At 42.1% G+C, this 19190-nt stretch overlaps 2 protein-coding genes across 2 annotated transcripts; one reads left to right on the plus strand and one right to left on the minus strand.

Moving 5' to 3' along the window:
* Nucleotides 1-517: 517 nt before the first annotated feature.
* suclg1 (succinate-CoA ligase GDP/ADP-forming subunit alph) lies at nucleotides 518-13658 on the minus strand. Its single transcript, XM_076145474.1, has 9 exons — nucleotides 13577-13658; nucleotides 11768-11868; nucleotides 9811-9927; nucleotides 9323-9535; nucleotides 9171-9228; nucleotides 8631-8714; nucleotides 7154-7305; nucleotides 4099-4287; nucleotides 518-919 (listed from the first exon to the last, which is right to left on the minus strand). Exons 1-9 carry the CDS (start codon nucleotides 13608-13610, stop codon nucleotides 893-895), a joined length of 975 nt encoding a protein of 324 aa, XP_076001589.1. The 5' UTR covers nucleotides 13611-13658; the 3' UTR covers nucleotides 518-892.
* Nucleotides 13659-14406: 748 nt separating this feature from the next.
* Nucleotides 14407-19172, plus strand: cisd2 (CDGSH iron sulfur domain 2). The gene is made up of 3 exons (XM_076145339.1): nucleotides 14407-14630; nucleotides 17169-17383; nucleotides 17474-19172. Exons 1-3 carry the CDS (start codon nucleotides 14528-14530, stop codon nucleotides 17561-17563), a joined length of 408 nt encoding a protein of 135 aa, XP_076001454.1. The 5' UTR covers nucleotides 14407-14527; the 3' UTR covers nucleotides 17564-19172.
* Nucleotides 19173-19190: the final 18 nt, after the last annotated feature.

A 19190-nucleotide genomic window follows, 5' to 3' on the forward strand; every position in this document is an offset into this window, starting at 1 on the left:
AGCAGACCAACTGTAGCCTTATCTTCTCCTTTCATTTTCCTCCACTTAGTCTAATTTCACCTTGTGGACAGTAATGAGGTGTAAGATTATCCTATAGGTTTTTGTTGAGGCTGGCAGTCCATCTTAACTAGGAGAGAATCTGAAAATGTGCCTTTAATATTGAGTTGTGTATAATGCGACACATTTACAATCCGAGAAGTCAATGGTGCATTTCAGTATATATTTAGTATTAGTCTTTGTGGAGAAGATAACAAAAGGTTAGGAGGACAACTTGTGTCTTACTGAACATATTATAGCAGAAGAATTTAATTAAATACACCGAATAAAGCTGAAGATGACACAATTACAAGCTTGTAAAAGGAAATTCTTAAAATGTACACGAGAATATTGTAGGACAACTCTTTCTGTTGCGTTGTGCTATGCTACACTCTAAGTAACTCTGCATATTAGTCGACATGTTAATCTCAAATGTGCCATTTGCAGGTTATTGTCAAATATAAACAGCACAGTATTAAAATGATTTGAGGAACATTTTTATTCAGGTGAAAAGCCGGTGAAATTGAGTGATGGAATACGTCTTACAGTGGGAGAATGAAAGACATACAGAGCAGCAAGGTTACCACGGCACCCTTCCTTCAGCTGTCAACACCAAGCAGAGGGGGGAGAAAAAACATTTCTAAGCTCATACATCAAGTAAAGTGAGTTACTTACAGATACACTTAACTCACATTTATTTTTCCTTAATGTGCAAGGTAAAATTAAAATGACAATATAAACACTGCATGTGCATGTAGTCGTTTAGACACTGTAGGGCATCCATCCATCTCAAGCATCGGGCGGTTCATCTCAATCTTTAGGGAAGGGGTAAAGGTCGGATACCTTCTGGCACAATTTACAACATCTTCCTCTTCTCAAACTCCTACGGAGAGAGACGAAAAGAAGGAGGTGAAAAAAAAAGGAAAAGGGGTGAAATAACGTGAGAGAGAGCGCGGCTTCTTCACAGAGAGATCGCACGGCTCTATTTTGATCTTGTGCATCGGAGCCTCTGTTGAGGTGAAACAGAGGCGGCTCGAGCACGGAGATCCTGCGGTTCATCCTGCCGAGGCAAATTTTACCACATGTGGGTCCGTGTTAACTTTCCGTTGCTGGTGTGTAAGCGCTTTTACTTTCCGGTGATTGATTAAGAGTTTGCGTCAACAAATCTGATTAATGCGAGTTTGCAGTTAGTGTTTTTATCAGTGGAGTCCAAGCACGGGAGTATAAATGAAAAGCATTATGATAGCCATTAAAATGATGTCGCTATTTACATATTCAATTTGGAAAATATCACCCAAACTGCAGGATGATAGAATATGTCATTTCCCTGGAAATTTCCATTCCACAGAAGGAGGGGGAAAAAAAACTTTATGCAAATGTCATTTATCAGGTCTACAGAACTGAACACACACGCACTCGGGCACATGTTGGCTGATTCCACTGTAAGAGCCGTGTGTATTCCTGAAGGTCTACTGCCACCTTCAGGAGGAAATGCGATGACGTTCTGATTGCACTGCGCTACCACGGCAGAGACACTGCATCGGAAATGCCATCTCTCTTAAACTTGACTTTTTAGGATGGCTCAAATGAATGAGGACGTTTTTTTTTGTGTTGTTTTTTACAGGTGAACGCACATAAATGAGTGTGGCATTTAGGAGGCAAGCGGCACAGCTGACGGGGAGGAAAGAAGGCAGAGCTGGGGTGGAGGGGAGCAGAGGAGAAAGACATAAACGGGCGTATGCTTGATGGTCGATGGCTTGCAGACAGCAACTCGCGGCTACAAGAGATGAATCATAGAAACCAGGGGAAAGAGGAGGTGTTTGTGACTGTGGTGAGACTTTTCTGTGCGAGACACAGTCAGATACCAAAAAGACAGAAAGAGGCAGGCAAAGCGAGGCTGAGATGGAGAGGGCTCCACAAGACGACTCGAGAGCAAGGCGGGGAGTGAAATGAGAAGTCGAGAGTGCCGCTGCTCAAAAGGACGGGTGAAAATATTTTTGCGGGGGGGAGGAGGAGGAGGGAGAGACGCAACACGAGAGGGAGCGAAGCCATTTACAAGCCGGCAGTGACAGCCGCTTCGACATCCCCGGGGCCAGAGTGTATACTTCAGAGACGCGACTGCTGTCTGGGTTATACCAAACAAAACAAGATCTCACAACTTAATGCGTTTGGTTGCGCACAGCGAGGGCTTCAAGATGACTGCAGACAGTAAACCAAAGAAAAAAAACTTCCTCACTGTAGTCCAACTTAAGACACTTTCCAAGGAGCTAACGGTCATAATGTCTTCCGCGTGCGTCTGTCTAACAGTGCTCGTGTACAGCGTTGCTCCTGTCTCACTGAAAATGATAATTGATTTGACTGCGAGCATTGAGCGTCAGTTTAATTTGTCAACACGTGCCAGATTCTGTTCTTCATTTGCAAAGAGCCTGTAAGAAAAAGTGTGAATGTAAATGAGAAGAATCAAACACCATCCAAGCAACAAAGTGGGGATTAAGAAAGACAACAGCCGAGCACAAGCAGAGAAACTATTTGGTCGACCTGCGTCTCATTTTGTGGTACATCGTGTTCAGCTGAAAACACAACATTTTCAAGTATTAATGGGACGAGCTGGAACCTGTGTGAGGCACTACAGCCGCCGCACACAGAAAGGCCAGCATTCAGCTTTGATTACCATTCAAGTGGATAACATTACCGAGCGAGGCTGCGGATGACAACTCTCAGCAGCCCATTCTCTCTTTGATATAAACAACTAAGAGCATAATTACTGCTTTTTACTTTTTAGTGCTGTTTTCTTCCATCACAAAACGTCATCCATCTTTTCATGATTCAAGGCACGCAGTTGCTCAATGGCTTTTCTTGTCTGAATGCGTCGAGAGAGAACACTTTTGACTACTCAGGGTTAACAGTGTCGGCATGGACGAGGCTTTGCGACACAACTTTCTGTGTGTTTAAGAAGAAAGCGTCTACTGCGGCACCATTGTGTGCATACTTAATGTGTGAGTAAACGCTGATGCAGGCGCTTCCCTTCGCAGATACATATTTTTAACGCTCCCAGCATATGGTCTCTTGGGTCAGGCGGCGTGTAGCACCTGGCGGGTGGCAGAACTGTGGCGGCCCCCGCCTGAGCAGCTGGAAGTGGGTGTCAACGTCCTACGCGCAGGTTACCGCGGCGCCCACAGCCGAGGCATTACATGTGCGCTTAGGTGGTGATACTTGGCCGACCGCGACCGACGAGCTTAACACAGATGTATGAACACAATGTGCAGCAAAATGAGCAACCACACAAGGCGTTTTTCATCATTACACACAATGATTATGAATTAAACTTCGGGAAAAAATGCGTGTAAATCTATATCCATGTGCAGTGGTGCCAGCAGTGGTAATTAAAGTGTATGATGATGTATGGGAGTAATACGTGCTTTCACTTTTTATACATCTTGTTAACAGTGCTCCCCAAGAGATAAATTCAAATAAAGAGGCAGTGGTGCCAAGTCAGCCACTGTCAACACACGTTTATTAATTTCTGCCCTTCTCCGCTGCCTTGCTTTACAGCATATTAAAAATTCAATCTCAATCTTGCTACTACCTACAAAGTTGAAATCCTGTTCCCTGTAAACATACTTGCATTTGTTCAGTGAGGGAAGACGGCGCTTAAAGTGAATCACGTCACAAAAATATCTAAGCTGAAGCCGAAAGAAAGTGTTATTCCATAGTTTTATACTGGGATTTATTACTTATTCACTAGACTCTCGTCTAATGAGCAACTTTCTTCATCAGTTGGTTCTATGTTCTCAGGGCTTTAGAGTTTTGTTACTCCATCTAGCTGAACTCTTACAACTTTTGACTTTTTATAATATTAAACCCATAAAGTATCCTTCTATTTATGTGCTTTATTAATTTTTGACTCAAACTCCAGAAGGACAGAAACCGAAGTGCATATCGACTTTTGCACATACATTTCATCACAAGTTTGGATATTTCAGATGACCTCATATCAACATTGTATTTGCTCTACAGTAACTGTTCTCACCTGTACATATGTGTCCAATTCAAAAGACTCACCTTGAACATTGTGCTGCCCAGTTGGGCAGGAGACATGCTGACTACAACACCTGCTGACTGGAGGGCTGAGATCTTCTCTTTGGCGCCACCTTTGCCACCGGCGATGATGGCGCCGGCGTGGCCCATCCTACGGCCGGGGGGAGCGGTTAACCCGGCGATGAAGGACACCACTGGCTTGGCGTTGGCACCCTAAAACACAGCAGAGAAAAGAAAATGTGAAACCTGGGCAGAAAATTAAGTGGAAGTAATAGCGGAGGAGGATGACATCAAGGGAAAGTAGTTGGCATAGCAACAAAAAAGATAAAACTCCGACTGGAACGGAAGAAAGCAAAACGGAGGGAAAGGTACCAAAAAAACAAAAAACAGAATTAGTTTCCTGCACCTGCATTTGATGCAGTAATTACAAATTAAATACCTCGTGTCTTCCCATTACCGAGCTCCCATGATAACAGGCTTGTCTAAGCGGTTATCTCCGTCTCAGCCTGCATTATTAAAACAAAGGGTCAATCAAACCATTTAATTGCATGGGTCGCTGTATGACCAGATAGGGGCTCGGGCTCCTGCCATTTCATATCATCTCATTTCTGAGATGGTAATTAGTCATGCAGCTGCTGATTAGCTCAGCACCTGTCTGTGCTGCTTGCTCCGTGATGGATGTTACGCTCAACAGCTAAGATCTTTTCCAAGGTGAAGAGAGACAATATTTCATCTTCAGCGATAACATCATAATCGGAAGTAAGTCACAGGGGATTGTGTGTGTGTGAGACAGAGAGTGTGTGTGTGTGTGTGTAAGCAGCAGCTAATAGTTCATACTTAGAAAGGATAACATTATTGTTGAGGATCGTTTCCTACAGGCACGCACACACACACACGCACGCACGCACGCTCGCTCGCACAGCCCTGGGTTTTGAAGACAGGCTGTACCTCGTTTGCCAGACTGCATTCAGGGAGTGAATGTGGCGTGTTCAACAACCGGGTGAATACAATGAAGTCCTTTAAAGACACCCATGGCTGCTGCTGCTGCCATTTTAGACACAAATTCAGACCTAAATTTGGCAGGAACAAGATGGCAGCTGCTAAAATAAAGTGGTAATGGCTTTTGATATAAGCACAAGCCGAGCGCTCATCTGCCAATATCACAGATCGTCACCAGCTACGCCACGTTAATGATGCATTAACATATGAACAGTGAAAAATAATTACCAGAGACTTTTAAGTGGACTAAATCTATTACTTGCGTCTGTTCCGTCTGCTGAAAAACGCACAAAACAAATGAGCGACATGCCGCAGTCAGCTTTCTGGAGTCAAATCACGTTCTGATTAAACAATCCACCCTCGTGTGAATCAAGCCTTATATCTACCTCAAAAGAGTTGGGCTTTAATTACTCCATTAATCCCTGCCTCCCCGGATACTGAGCACTAACAAAAGGGAGGAGAGTCGTATTACCATTTGCTTTACCTGTCTTTTGTCTTCCACGGGTAGCGGATCAGATATATGACTTTAATTACGAGACCAAACAGGGTGGTTCCCCCAACGCCACGGGAGGAGCGCTTCATTCAGTCTGCTCCGAGGTGAGGCAAGCTTAGGAAGCCCAACTGAGACAATTATATGCCCCTATAAACACGACAGGTAGGCATTAATAAAACTGCGGTGTGCATTAACAAGGTAGACGCCAATACACACTTCTCACCTCCGCCCTCAGCCCCGGACTGCGCCGCCGTTCAGCGTTTGTTTCCATAGAATTATCAGGGCTTAGCTGAACTCAATAGAAAGAGCCTGGATTCTAAACTCTCCTCCTTAAACACTCCCGTCGCAGTAGATAAGCCTGAAGAAGGTTTTTGACAAGGTCGGTTCTGTGTAATGTTATGACAATTGAATTTGTAAAAATATGTCCTCCTCCATGAGAACCCAAAGGCATGGATGAGATTTGTTGTCGGTAGGAAAACAAAGTAGAATAAACGGTCGGACCTAAAATCCGCACATCTTCATATGAAGTGGAATCAGCACAGTGTCCTTGTGGAGTTGGAGTTCCATATGTGCAGCGCCTCATGACACAAAATCAATCATGGCACTGAATGGCATTTCAGAGAGCTCTCTATACACACTGTCAACATCCAATCAGCATGCCGGAATGTTCCACTCAGATAAGACAACTTCTGAAGGACATCTGTGACATACAAGTAAGCAAAACATTGACAAACATGATGCAAAGACCCTGATGCACAGACATGGAAACGCCCCAAGGTTACGTTGACGCCGACCCGACCGTTTGTGCCAAATTTGTTGTTCTCCACTATTAGTAACAAAAGCTAAGCACGCCATTTTATATACAATGTTCTACGCAATTGACTCTCTGTGAAGGAGCTGCTGCTGCCGGGCTTGAACGCTCCGCTGGGCTTTTTCATGCGTGTTAGCATTTCATCTGAACAGTCCCTCGGTGTCAACACGACGCCTGATTGGGTGGGGGTGTTTGGACTTTATGAGTTGAGTGGGAGAAGTCATTCTCCTGAGACGGCAGCGGGAGATTTGCATGCATTAGGGATGTCGAGGGCAAATCCATTTCTCAGCTCAGAAGGAAGGAAAACACACACACACACACACACACACACACACACACACACACACACACACACACACACACACACACACACACACACACACAAAGTCGTCTGTAAAGGCAGAATCCTGGGCCAAGTCTGCTGAAGTGAAGGATGTCACTAGAAAGTTCTTGGCCACTTAACTACAAAAAGTGTTTTCTGCTTGTGAACAATCTCACACAGACAGACAGACAGACAGACAGACAGACAGACAGACAGACAGACAGACAGACAGACAGGGGGGCTATAATCAAAATAAATTAAATACAGCACATGAATTCATCCCTCGTGCTTGGTCTCACTGTATTGTCCTGCATTCCATGGATTTGAAAGGACATGGCTAATGGCCACATCGGGGGAATAATCATTTTTCCCATGAAGTGCCCATGAAGATGGAGTGCTGCAGCATACGACATTACAAAGACAAATAATGGGAGAACAGAGTGTACATCCTTACAGAGTTGTGTTGTTTGAGGTACTCTGCAGCATTCTCCTCTGCATTGCCTCCAATCTCTCCAATAAGGATGATGCCCTCTGTCTTGGGATCCTGCAGGAATACTTCCAGACAGTCTATGAAGTTGGTGCCGTTGAATGGATCACCGCCAATACCTGCAAAAGACAAAGCAAACACCTGTGGTTCCCAATTCATGGCTCTCAGAGGACAGCCACTGTGAATATTTGATGTTCACACGACTGCGCAGCCTGAAAGAAGCAGGTGACGCTTGCATGCTGTGGTCTAATCAACAACACGGAAAGGCAAATTGTTTTCAAAACGACAATGGGGTAGCTGAAAAAAACATTCTGGAGTGTTTCACGTGAACGTGCTACATGCTATTGGAGAGACAAAAGGCCTCAGCATGCTATCAAGTTGTCTGATTGCATCTGAATCCCCCTTTGTGACAACTGGGGATGGGGCGACATCAAATAAACTACATGTGTAACTTTCAAACCCGCCCATGTTTCGTTTATAACAGGGTCAGATGGTTAGGTTGTATCAGAACCTACATGTTTAGTATCTGTGGCATCTTAAAAACACATTTTTGGCTTTTGAAAACCAACACGGTCTTCCCATCCTCTCATGAAACACCTCGAGCCGCAGGCTTTATTGTCTTCCTCTCAGCTCAGCCAGACAGAGTTAATCAATTTGTATTGGAGCCATCACCACTGCGATCCACACAAGTCATGTCTGAGTATGAGACGGTGCGGAGAGATGTCTGCATGTCTGCAGATTGGTAAGTGCACACAGATAGACAACAGATTGGGCTCAACAGATCAGATTGTAGACTTGAAGGAATATTGATGTTCAAAGTGTTGCCGCAGTGGTGCTCAGATCTGAGCAGCATCAGAGGAGACATGTTGCCGTTTCAATCTGAACCATCTGTGCCACGCTTCCTGCCATGCATGAGCATCCGATGAGATTTAGTGTATAGATTCCTGACAACTCGGGTGAGACCAGCAAAGGTGTTTTTTTTAACTGTATCTGCTGGAGGAGGGGGGGGTGTGTGTGTTACAACCTGCTTGGTTTTCTAGATAATTACTGTTTACATATACTGAAAAATAAGATTATTCAGATTAAACTCCTTTTTGCATTTGCAACAATTGCAATAAAGCTACATTTTAAAGTAGGTACTTTAAAATACGCCTAGTACCTGATGCCTTATCTGAAAGAATTGCAGATGTCAATATATTCTTATCTGTGATTGCAGTGTCTCCATGAAGTCACACTCTGTGACGGGCATCATTGGTTCCTACTTGTTTAGGATCTGTGGCAGTTTGTTCGTCTACAACCAAATCCTTCCATACTGCCTTCAAGTAGTTATTTAAATGCTCTTGGTGCAAAGACACATTTAAATGAACATATTTAAGCTTTATTATACAAGTACTAAAACATGACTTGCTCTTTTGTCTCTGAGTCTATAAAGCTGGAAGCTTACCGATGCAGAGCGACTGGCCCAGGCCCACTTGTGTAGTTTGGTGCACAGCTTCGTATGTCAGGGTTCCTGATCTAGACACAATGCCTGTGAAAATAAAAATAGAAGCAAATGTCACACGTCACTCCAACCAGGACTACAAGCTGTGAGTCAGTGTCAAACTGATGCGACACGAGTCGGTCCTTTTATGTCCCCGCTTTGACTTAATTGTTTCAACACGCACAGCTCTGTCAGCGCAGAGGAAGACGTGACAGCTGAGCTCTCACAGAACTGACTTCCTGCAAAAGTCCAGTGGTGAGCTGTGGCACTCAAACTGTCGGTGACAAAAACTCAACTAATATCAAAGCACAGGTACACTGTGAAAAGGCCACACACACACACCAACTTTCTGTTTATAGAGTTCTTTCTGTTGAAGCATGATGAAGCAATTAAGAATGTAACTTGTTTCATTAAAATAAACACAAATACAAATAAATGATTGTAATTTGGCAAGATTCACACTCCAAGTGATTTCATAAACTTCATTAACTGGGGGAAACATACCAATTCTTCCTTTCTTGTGAATATGACCTGGCATGATTCCAATCTTGCATTCTCCAGGCTGCAAACAAGCACATTTACATTTTAGATCAAATTCAGGCGATGTTCTCTTATATTCATCTTTCTTGACTGAGGAAGCGTGTGTGTGTGCTTACGTTGATGACTCCTGGGCAGTTGGGGCCTATGAGGCGGGTGATGTTCTGGCGCAGCAGCCTGTGTTTGACTCTCACCATGTCCTGCTGGGGGATGCCCTCGGTGATGCAAACCACCAGAGGGATCTCCGCGTCGATGGCCTCGATGATGGCCGCTGCCGCAAATGGAGGAGGAACATAAATCACAGTGGCATCAGCCCCTGTGCCCTCCTTCGCCTGAGGCAGAGAATAAAAAGGTGGTGTGTTAAAAGGGAGAATTCTAAAGTAGGAAAATAGTGCCACCTAATGTTTCCTTATAAAAAAAAAAACTAAGCCTTCACAGTTCACAGGATATTAGTCACAGATCTGTCAGAGCCGTAATGTAAAATTAATATTTCTCCGCTTGAAAACTCTTCAGAAACTCTAACATCTGTTATTTCAAAGTGTGAGTGTACGAGCGACTTCAAACGTCTGCAGGCTGCAGGAAACTCAGATAGATGAGGCAAACCTACCTCCTTCACTGAATTGAAGACGGGCAGGCCGAGGTGCGTCTTGCCGCCCTTGCCAGGTGAGACGCCTCCGACTAGCTGGGAGCCATAGTCGACAGCCTGCTGACTGTGAAAGGTTCCCTGAGAGGAGAGAGGGGGAGGAGCCGGCGTGCGTTTGCGTGTGAAATGGAGTGGATACAGTCACATCTGTAGTGTCAACCTTGAGACATCATTAACAAGGAGGAAGGAGAGATTTGCTGCCAGGATTAATCACCTGTGCCGTGTCAAAGGAAGGCAGGCTGGCATAAACTGGGTTCCCGTCCAAGTATTGTTAAATTGTTTATATTGAGTGCGAGTCAAAACATTCTGGACAGCTTATGATGTCAGCTGAGTGTAATCAGCCTGGACGACGGTTAAAGAATCAAAATCAAAAGCAGCTATGGAGATTCTCACCGTATTAAACATGTCTGACCTTCCCCCCCATGGCTGCGTCCATGCAATTAGCACAGTTTACTCCTGCTCACATTCAGGAGGGATATTTTTATAATTCATCTCATTTCTACATTTCACAGGTTCCGTTTTGTATCGAACACATTGAAAAACAACAACTTAAGTGATGACATAGTTAATATCTAACAGTCAAAATCTGTTCTCCTCTTCAGAGCCATATTTCTGGGTTCATATTTCACTTTTCGGGGGAAACCATAAAGATTTGGTGAACTAGCAAGCACGAGTGAAATTTGATCTGGACTGCATCTCGGAAGTTTGTAATTTGCCTGTATGTCGTTTTGGATAACCGTAGAAATCAACAGCACGACTATAAACGTGTTCCCTTTAATGAAGGTGTCAGTGGAAAGCAGTAGAATGTCACCTTATTGACTCCTGCTTTTCATTTCTCATTTCACTACAATGATGCTGGTGAAGGTGAACTTGCTCTTCAGAATCTTTTGTCTTCCGTGTTTGCTAAACATTTCACCGTCGTGCACCATTTAAAATAAAAACATCATAAAAAAACGGAGCACATTTTATCTCTGAGAGGTCAGGCGAGGTGAATGAATCACTGCCAAAGATCCCGGAACTAAATATTGATCAAGCCGCCAAATAAATGACCTACAAGTGCAAATAAAAGACCTTCATGTAAAAAATGATAACCACCCTGTTAAGGAGAAGCAGAAGCGATGAAGCAGCATTTTCCCCCAGCTGTAACACTCCGTCATCCCCCATTCATTTGTGCTGCTAACGTGGCTGTTTTTGCCAGTCACTGTTATTGGGAATGTTGGGACAATAAATTTGAAAAATGGCCCCGTTTTCAAGCCAGGAATGTGCACTCGATAGCGCTCGCTTCATTTCTCATCCCTTTCTAATTACCCAGAGTGTTCATTGGAACTATATTTAACAAGCTTTTATTATGTTGAGAACAGGGCGGATGACAAATGGAATGTGCTTAAGGACAGAGGGGGATATTAATCTATAAAGTCAAAGTTTTGCGCTTAGCTGAACGCACTTGCCAAGTTTTTTATTCCTCTGGACTGGATGCTGTTTGAAGTGAAGCACCTGCACTTTCGCCTTAATCTTTAAAAACAACTGGATGATCGATGTGCTGCACCGAGTTATTAGAAGAGAGGGATGATCTAACTCAAGCCAAATAAAAACCTCAAACTTTGTACACGTCTGAAATGTGTCAAAAGAAAAGAAACTAAGCGGAATTTTCAGTACGTGCTCATTCCCTTAGATAACCCTGAGACACAACAGGCAAATCCAGCATTGTGTTATCAAAACACACACATTACAGCATCCAACACCCAGTAAACAGAGGTCTGACACAAATGTGGAACTCGAATGTGATCAATTGAAGAGCTGATGGAAATAAGAGATAGATGCACGGAGCAGATTTACATGCGTGTTGACACATGAAGACTACAGCAACATGTTCTGATTGAAAACAGTGTGTTGTCATTATGTGTGTATCTGCTATACAAACCTGCTTCCCAGTGAATCCTTGGCAGATGACCTTGGTGTTCTGAGTGATGTAGAGGTGTTTCCTGGAGGCTGTGTAACAGTGCCTGACTCCACTCTGCTGCACTGAAAGAGCGAGAGGAGACAACAGAGATTTCAAATATCAATACAGTGTCGTTAATAGCGTCCTTGAAAGACGAAAGCAGGATACACACTCCAGACATGAGTGTTTGAATACGAGTACGAATTATATGAATGAGAAAGCCTGTAAACACAAAGAGCACAAATACAGAAATCTACGATGGCGTTTAAAGAAAAAGACAAACCTGGAGATGTTTGAATGTTTATCAAGAGCAAATATAAATATTCCTTCTTGGGGTGAACACATTCCAAATCTAAACCCTCCAACCACTGCTGTGCAAGAATCCATTCAGCCAAATAAAGAGTGAAAGTTGCTGAATAGGACCCAAGCTGCAAATGTTCTCCTGACTTTAAAGAAAGCTTCTAGTAAATTCTTCATTATTCAACATTTTGGCAGCAGTGACCCCACACGGAGAAAAAGCTACTTTGAGACATCATGCTTAGGGCTGCACACACTACTTACACACACACACTGACCAACACCAATCAAGTAACTGCATGTGTCCATACAGGCTATGCTGCAATAATCGATCACATCAAATGAGAAACTCTACACACACTGATGTCTAGATGCTTATTCAGATTAATGATCATTCATTTATCATGATCCTGTTTTGTGTAAACGTGTAAAACATGTCACATGGAGATTTGAGAAGTTGATATGATTCATATGTTAAGCAACTTTCAAATGTTCTATTTGGATTGGTGTCCATTGAGGAATCCCTCTTGTTGAGCAACTTCTGTTCCTGTTCTTTGGTTCCTCACTCATTACTTTCAAGTATTGCAAGTATTTGAAAAAGTGGGTTTTTATTAAATATACCTCTATATTATTCAGGTTTTCCTTTCAAAACGTCAAAACATGCTCCCTTCATAACAGATTTCAAACACCTTCACCTCATGTTTGATTCATTGTAGCAGTTTAGAGACTTTAAAATGATCAATCAAGTGTTCCTTTTTCACAGGATATGTTTGTGGAGCTGTGATCAGATCTGACATCGTACTGTGTGTCTGGTTGATTGAGCGCAGACGCATGTGACTTCACAGTGGTTGAACTTTGCTCTGTCGGTGTCATAAAACTTATCAACGCCGCTGTCACAAAGTTCACCTGTGTGCAGTAGCGCGACATACTAACTCATTAAAACTTGCAATAATAAAAATGACAGCAAACCGGAGGATGCAAGTTCTTATCGCGCACATATTAAAGTGGATTCAGCTAGAAAGAATTTAGTGCACACATAGCTGTTGGCGTGCAGGCTGACTGAGCAGCTGCTAACTGCTGAGTGAAAACACGCCAGTTTGTTACCAGGGGAACACAAATAGTGTTAAATGTTGGCATTGCTTCAACAGCGTGGACGGAATGTCTACGCGAAGTCAAAGCAACATGCAAAGTCAGTCAAAGCACAACAACTGTTTTGGAAACTGACAGAAGGTTCAATTTGAGTCTAGCTTTAGCGAGACGCTAACTAGCTAAGCGGCTAAGTGAATGGGTTTCATTGGTGTATCCTGCTAGCATCCTGACCTGACTGACTAGCCTTCATGCTAAGTGACAGGGGTGACGGGAAGGTTTGCGAGGCAGTGTGAGGCTGTGAAGAACCGCTCGCGTACAGCAAAGAGGCCAGGCGTGTGTTTCCTTTGCAAAAAAAGTGTCACAGAAATATCGTGGTTTGTTAGTGTCATTTGTTGAAATACTTACAGAGCAGCCTGGCAAACAACCTACAGTGCGACATCTTCGGTCATTCGCCAATGACACGGGACGCGAAGGACCTGGCTCAGAGGGTATGGCTGTCTACAAATAAGCCCGTGGCGAGCTTCGAAGAGACGCAAATGTAACTGTTCCTTAATAAATTATCCCTGAAATAATTACATGCAGTCATTATTGGCTGTTAGTGGGTGGGGTAGATATGTAGTTTAAGCAGAACTGACACTAGTATTGAAATTATTTCAGGCTAAATCTAGACACATGTTTACACGTAATGATTTCTGGGAAATGAAGTTCAATACACAGAACGCCAACTTAGTATTGTTGGCACTAGGGGGCGTAACAGCCACGTTGATACTTTCAACACATGTCATTGAGATTTTCCAGGGTTAAGAAAACGTTTAATAAAAAAGCACGATTAGTTCAATTTGTTTTAGGTTATTGTTTTCTTAAAATGAACAACATTTGATCCAAATGTAATTCAAACTTTTGCTCACGACAAAACTACCATGGCTGAAACCTGGAGTTACCATATTGATATTTTTGAAACAATGTGGACACTTTTCCCAATGTTTTCAAGCAATTCGGATTTACAACATGCTTCTAATGCAACACTGTGGTGGTCAAGCAAGTTGTTTTTGGATTTGATTTTCATATTTTGTCATAACATTTCGTGCCCAGAAAATAATAGCGTAATGTCACTTTAAATAATGACTTCTAGTCGTCCAATCAGATCTCACCAACTCCTCTGGCGTTGATTGGCTGGATACCCCAGCGTCACACATCTATTCACGAAGACCTTTACGCTTTTCCTCTAGTTAGTCTCAAGGTTTCTGAGGCGAGTTTACGCAGCGATGGCAAGTTGCGCTCAGAAATGAACGCAGTGACACCAACCCCAGGAACTATCCACTTCAAACACAAAACCTGCATATTGACCAGTTCAAGATGGTTTTAGAAACCATTTCCAGGATAATAAAAGTCCAGCTTCCTGCCTACCTCAAGAAGCTTCCCCTCCCGGAAACCATCGGCGGATTTGCAAGATTAACAGGTAGTGAACAGCAGCTGACTGCTTTTGACTTCTCAACCCATCAGGGACACTTTGATCACAGAGCAATTCACCGACAACATTCTTACTGAAAGTCGCCCATACTTATCCATTATGTGCCGTAAGCCTCTTAACATTAACATGACCCGAACACGTCTTGGTTATTTCCACCATCAACCATTTGATCACAACTGTAAGCCTCCAGAGTTTGCAGTGGTAAAGTTAGCTTCTGTCTCAACGATCCTTAAAATCTGTACATCTCATTTAGGAACAGACTCTATGAGTTTCATTGGGTTTAAGTGGTGTAAAAAGTCTGCATAAACAAGTTGGTGTGTCACTCATTTGTGTGTTTACATCTAATGCAACACATCCTATGCACGTAGGGAATGTAGCACTACACTTCTATCATTAATTAATAATAAATGATGTCAGTGCAAAGAAGCATTCAGGTTAATGTTATTCGTGTTAATGTTAGTCGTATCGTGGTCAGTTGGCTTCATGGAAACTTCAATGACCCAAATGTGTGTAAACGTACCCACCTCTTCCTCAATATGTAACCAACTCGCTCTTTATGAGGATTACCAGGTGATGTGTAGGTATGATGGTAATGCTTAGATGTAATGTTTGATTATGTGTAAAGTTTTAAATCGCCTGTTTCCATACATCACACTGGTGTCTGTCAGATGAACCGACATGGTCCCATCCACTCTATGACTTAGATTAACCTGAAACCGGACAAATGCCAGATTACTGATAAAATAATGAGAGATGATAATGAACTGAGACAGAGTCATCAAAATCAAAAATCTAAATCTATATAGTGAGAAATTGGCTGCCATCTGTTTTTTACAAACTTCACGTAATTTGTTTTTGACCAGGATGGCCCAAATACTACAAATGCAAAGGCAGTGTTTTTGTGTTTACATTCCAACAATAAAGTTGATCATTAAACTTCCCTTGGAGTTTAATTAGACAGTAACAATTCAAGTAATAATTGATTATTACATTCACTTTGCATGTTACCCTTCTTAATGTCCTTCTTAAATGCCATTTTGATACACAGGTGAATATTGTCCATTAATGTTGTTTTGTCAATATATCGATCTATTAGACACTCTCATAGAACCTGTTATACTGGGGACATAAAAGCTGATTTCATTGTTATTAATTATTTAAAACTGTTCAGGAATGAAAGTCTAAAATAAACTAAAATAATAAAAACTAAAATAATCAACAACAACTATATATATATATATATATATATATAGATACTGTATATATAAATAAATATCAATTTACATGTGCTCACTTTGAAGGCTAATGATAAAGGATTACAGGAGTAGTTTGGGAACCCCCACTAACAGCTCATCTTGTAGCTGACGAGCTCAACTTGACCTTTGGAAAGTGTCAGATTTAGCCTAAAAATAGCCTTAAAAAGCCCTTCAAAAGCAGAGCTGGCCCGGCATTGCTGAAATGCCCCTGTGACAAACGACGCGGCAGGTCCATTAATGATGCATGACAACCACTCTGAGAAAACCCAAACCAAAGAACGTAGATGAAAATGTAAGGAGCAGTTTGTGCAGGATTACAGGAGCTGGTGAAATATGGCAGTAAGGTTTTGCTCTCATTGTCGTTTGAAGTCAGAAGTTGCCTGAAGTGAAACCTGCTCCTGAATGTGGCGTGCTATCATAAAAGATTTAAATTAAATCAGTCAGTGGAGCATGAAAGAGAAAAGCTTTATACATTTTTATACCGAATATAAATCCTTACAGAAATTTGATTTCCATAAGAGTATTATGTATAATTCTAGGTCTATCTCATAGCTAATGGTCACGCTGTAGACTCTATTCATAGTTAATCCTCAGTGTGTCTGTGTGTGTGTGGGATCTGTAAAGGTGCTTGCAAGATGGCCACCTCTCTGGACACGCTGTGAAATCCCCAGTTCTTGTTAGCGTGAAATTGGACTTAGCAGTGATGGAGCATGATTCAGGGCAGTGAGCTCGGCCTTGTGTGTGAGCCTGCAGAAGAGTCCAGTCTCACATAGCAGAGGACAAGGCCCATCATGTATCAGTATGTTTGCAGAATGGAGTTGATCTGCCTTTTTGGGCAGAAAGGAGAGAAATCTTGGACCCTGATCAGATTCAGTTGCTCCATGCATCTTGTGTCTCGATGATAAGAGGCTGTTTACACTTGTGCTGTGTCTATAGTATCAGAATTGTAACCGGATAGGGGAACTCCACATACAAATGCAGGTGTAAATGCCCTAAGACGTGTCACGTCATGTAATGGGTGGGGTATTGAGAGAACACACACCTCGAAAAAAGTGCCTGAGGTGGTTTTAGAGAACTTTGGTGGTTCTTTACTTTTTGGGTTCACTGAATGCACGATTGTAAGCAGAGTATTATACTCAGTGCACATACATACAGCACTTTCTGTACCTAGCTTTCCTGTCATTGCAAATTATAATTATTTGGTTGTGGTGTAGACTTTAAACAGTTATATTGTGTGTTTGAGTTTAACCACCTAATCCTGTGTTCTCAGTATCCGAGTGGCTCCGGTTGCTGCCTCTCCTGGGTATCTTGGCCTTGCTGGGCTATCTGACTATTCGTCCCTTCCTACCAAAGAAGAAGAAGCAAAAAGACAGCCTGATCAATCTGAAGATCCAGAAGGAGAACCCAAAGGTGGTCAACGAGATAGACATCGAGGACCTGAAAAGCACAAATATGTGTTACTGTCGCTGTTGGCGCTCCAAAACGGTAAGCTGAGGACGCCACTGCACTGTTATTAACCAGGAAGTGCTTCTGTATGTCACTGATCAGCTAATATAGCGCTGTTTCCTTTTTTAGTTTCCTGTTTGTGACAAGTCCCACATAAAGCACAACGAGCTTACTGGAGACAACGTGGGGCCGCTCATACTGAAGAAGAAGATTCTATAATAATCCGATGGGACTTTGCTTCTCACCTCCTCAGCCTTTTGTTTTCATTTCTTAGCATTTTGAGTGTTGTCTTTTTCAGGAAGGGCCTTTCCACATGATGTCGGACTTCCAGTGGTCTCAGTCCCGTTCACTTATAAAAATCAGATCCCTACGGTCTTTAATGACTGTGTACCACGTAAAAGGTTTTACAGCCTTTTCTTCTTTTGTGCCTGCAGTAGTTATTCCCAGGACTGTTCTGTGTCTAGAGCCTTTTTTTTGTCTGGCTGTAAATGTCATTTGAAGCACATCTGTTGTTCCCAGTCTTTACACAGTTCCAAATCATTGGGACCACTTGATAGAGAAAACTTGAAAAATATGATTGCAGTGACTTACAAAGACTTTTAATCTGATCCATCAGGGGAGAAAAAGGCAGTTCTGACCAATGAAATGATTGAATATGTAACACACATCTGACTTAAATGTGTCCTGATGTGGATAGCAAGGTAGGAAATTCCAACAAATTCGAAAACATTAGATATTCTGAGGATAATTCCCCTTGATGGTATTTGGTTCTTTGTCAGGTTCTATCTTTTCGTTCACTGTCTCTTCTTACTTAGAATTATTTGTGTTAAGCGTAAATGTTAACATATTATCTTTTTAGGATGTGAAATATACTTTAAGTTATTGTGTTTATCAGAAATAGCTTAATATACTGCAAATGCATTTTGTTCAATTCCTTTAAAGTGACACCTTTAGTCTTGCAATATATCACCTCGGTTGCCTTCAAACATTTCATACCGTCACTCCCTTGAGCAAAACTTATACAGTACATTGGGTTTTTTTATCACCACTTCCTCCTGATGAATGACTCAGAAAGTAACTTCTGCATCAAAATTTACAGCTGTAGGTTTTTTGTCTTAATTGTTAAGTTTTGAATTCATCAGCAATACTACAAACATAAGTGGGTTATCTTGTCAGAGTTCATATTTTGTATCATTACTTGTAAAACATTTGTTGAAAGAAGCAGTTTGTTTGTCTCTCCTGCGTTTGAAATGGAATCATCAATGTGTTTAACCATCTGGGTGGTTGTTGTGAGCGTGTACTGTAGTTTCAATGAATGTTAAACATAATTAAGTTCTTAGATTACTTTCTACATTTGTCTAATGTATATTTAAATACAAATGCGGAGAAGATACATATGCTGTCCACCAAGGGGACCATCAGGTTATCACTGGTAAATCTATTAAACACATTTAGAGAAAATAACTCAAGCTTTGTGTTCTGTATGTGAGGGATATGATGTAATGTAGGATTGTTTTCAAGCCTGCAGGCTGTAAACATGGTCAGAAATCAATTGAACTGTGGACGTTTGCTCTCTCTCTTTGTCCTACGTGTAAAAATGCAAGTCGGTATAAGTTAAATGGGACACAGAGATAAATCAAGGACATACAAAATCATAGACTGTGACCTGAAAAAATACAAAACACCTGTGCAGCTTATTGCAGTTCAGCAGCTTTGTGATAAATCCTCCCTTTGGGAAGCAAACAGTATGCTGAGGCGCTGACACACAGAAGTGTGGAGTCATTATGGTTATTTTAGGGGCCATAGTTAATCGTTGTTCTACCCAGCTTTACATTCAAAACAGACC

This window comes from Genypterus blacodes, unplaced genomic scaffold (assembly GCF_046128005.1).
Source record: "Genypterus blacodes isolate CSIRO-AG114 ecotype Tasmania unplaced genomic scaffold, CSIRO-AGI_Gbla_v1 ptg000030l_1, whole genome shotgun sequence".
Taxonomy (NCBI): Eukaryota; Metazoa; Chordata; class Actinopteri; order Ophidiiformes; family Ophidiidae; genus Genypterus; species Genypterus blacodes.

Coding starts and splice junctions, on each gene's coding strand:
- suclg1 (XM_076145474.1), bottom strand. CDS start 13,610: ATGTCGCACTGTAGGTTGTTTGCCAGGCTGCTCT. Junction 9,928..11,767: donor AAGGATTCACTGGGAAGCAG/GTTTGTATAGCA, acceptor CTCTCCTCTCAG/GGAACCTTTCACAGTCAGCA. Junction 8,715..9,170: donor TCACAAGAAAGGAAGAATTG/GTATGTTTCCCC, acceptor TTATTTTCACAG/GCATTGTGTCTAGATCAGGA.
- cisd2 (XM_076145339.1), top strand. CDS start 14,528: ATGGTTTTAGAAACCATTTCCAGGATAATAAAAGTCCAGCTTCCTGCC. Junction 14,631..17,168: donor CGGATTTGCAAGATTAACAG/GTAGTGAACAGC, acceptor CTGTGTTCTCAG/TATCCGAGTGGCTCCGGTTG. Junction 17,384..17,473: donor GCTGTTGGCGCTCCAAAACG/GTAAGCTGAGGA, acceptor TTCCTTTTTTAG/TTTCCTGTTTGTGACAAGTC.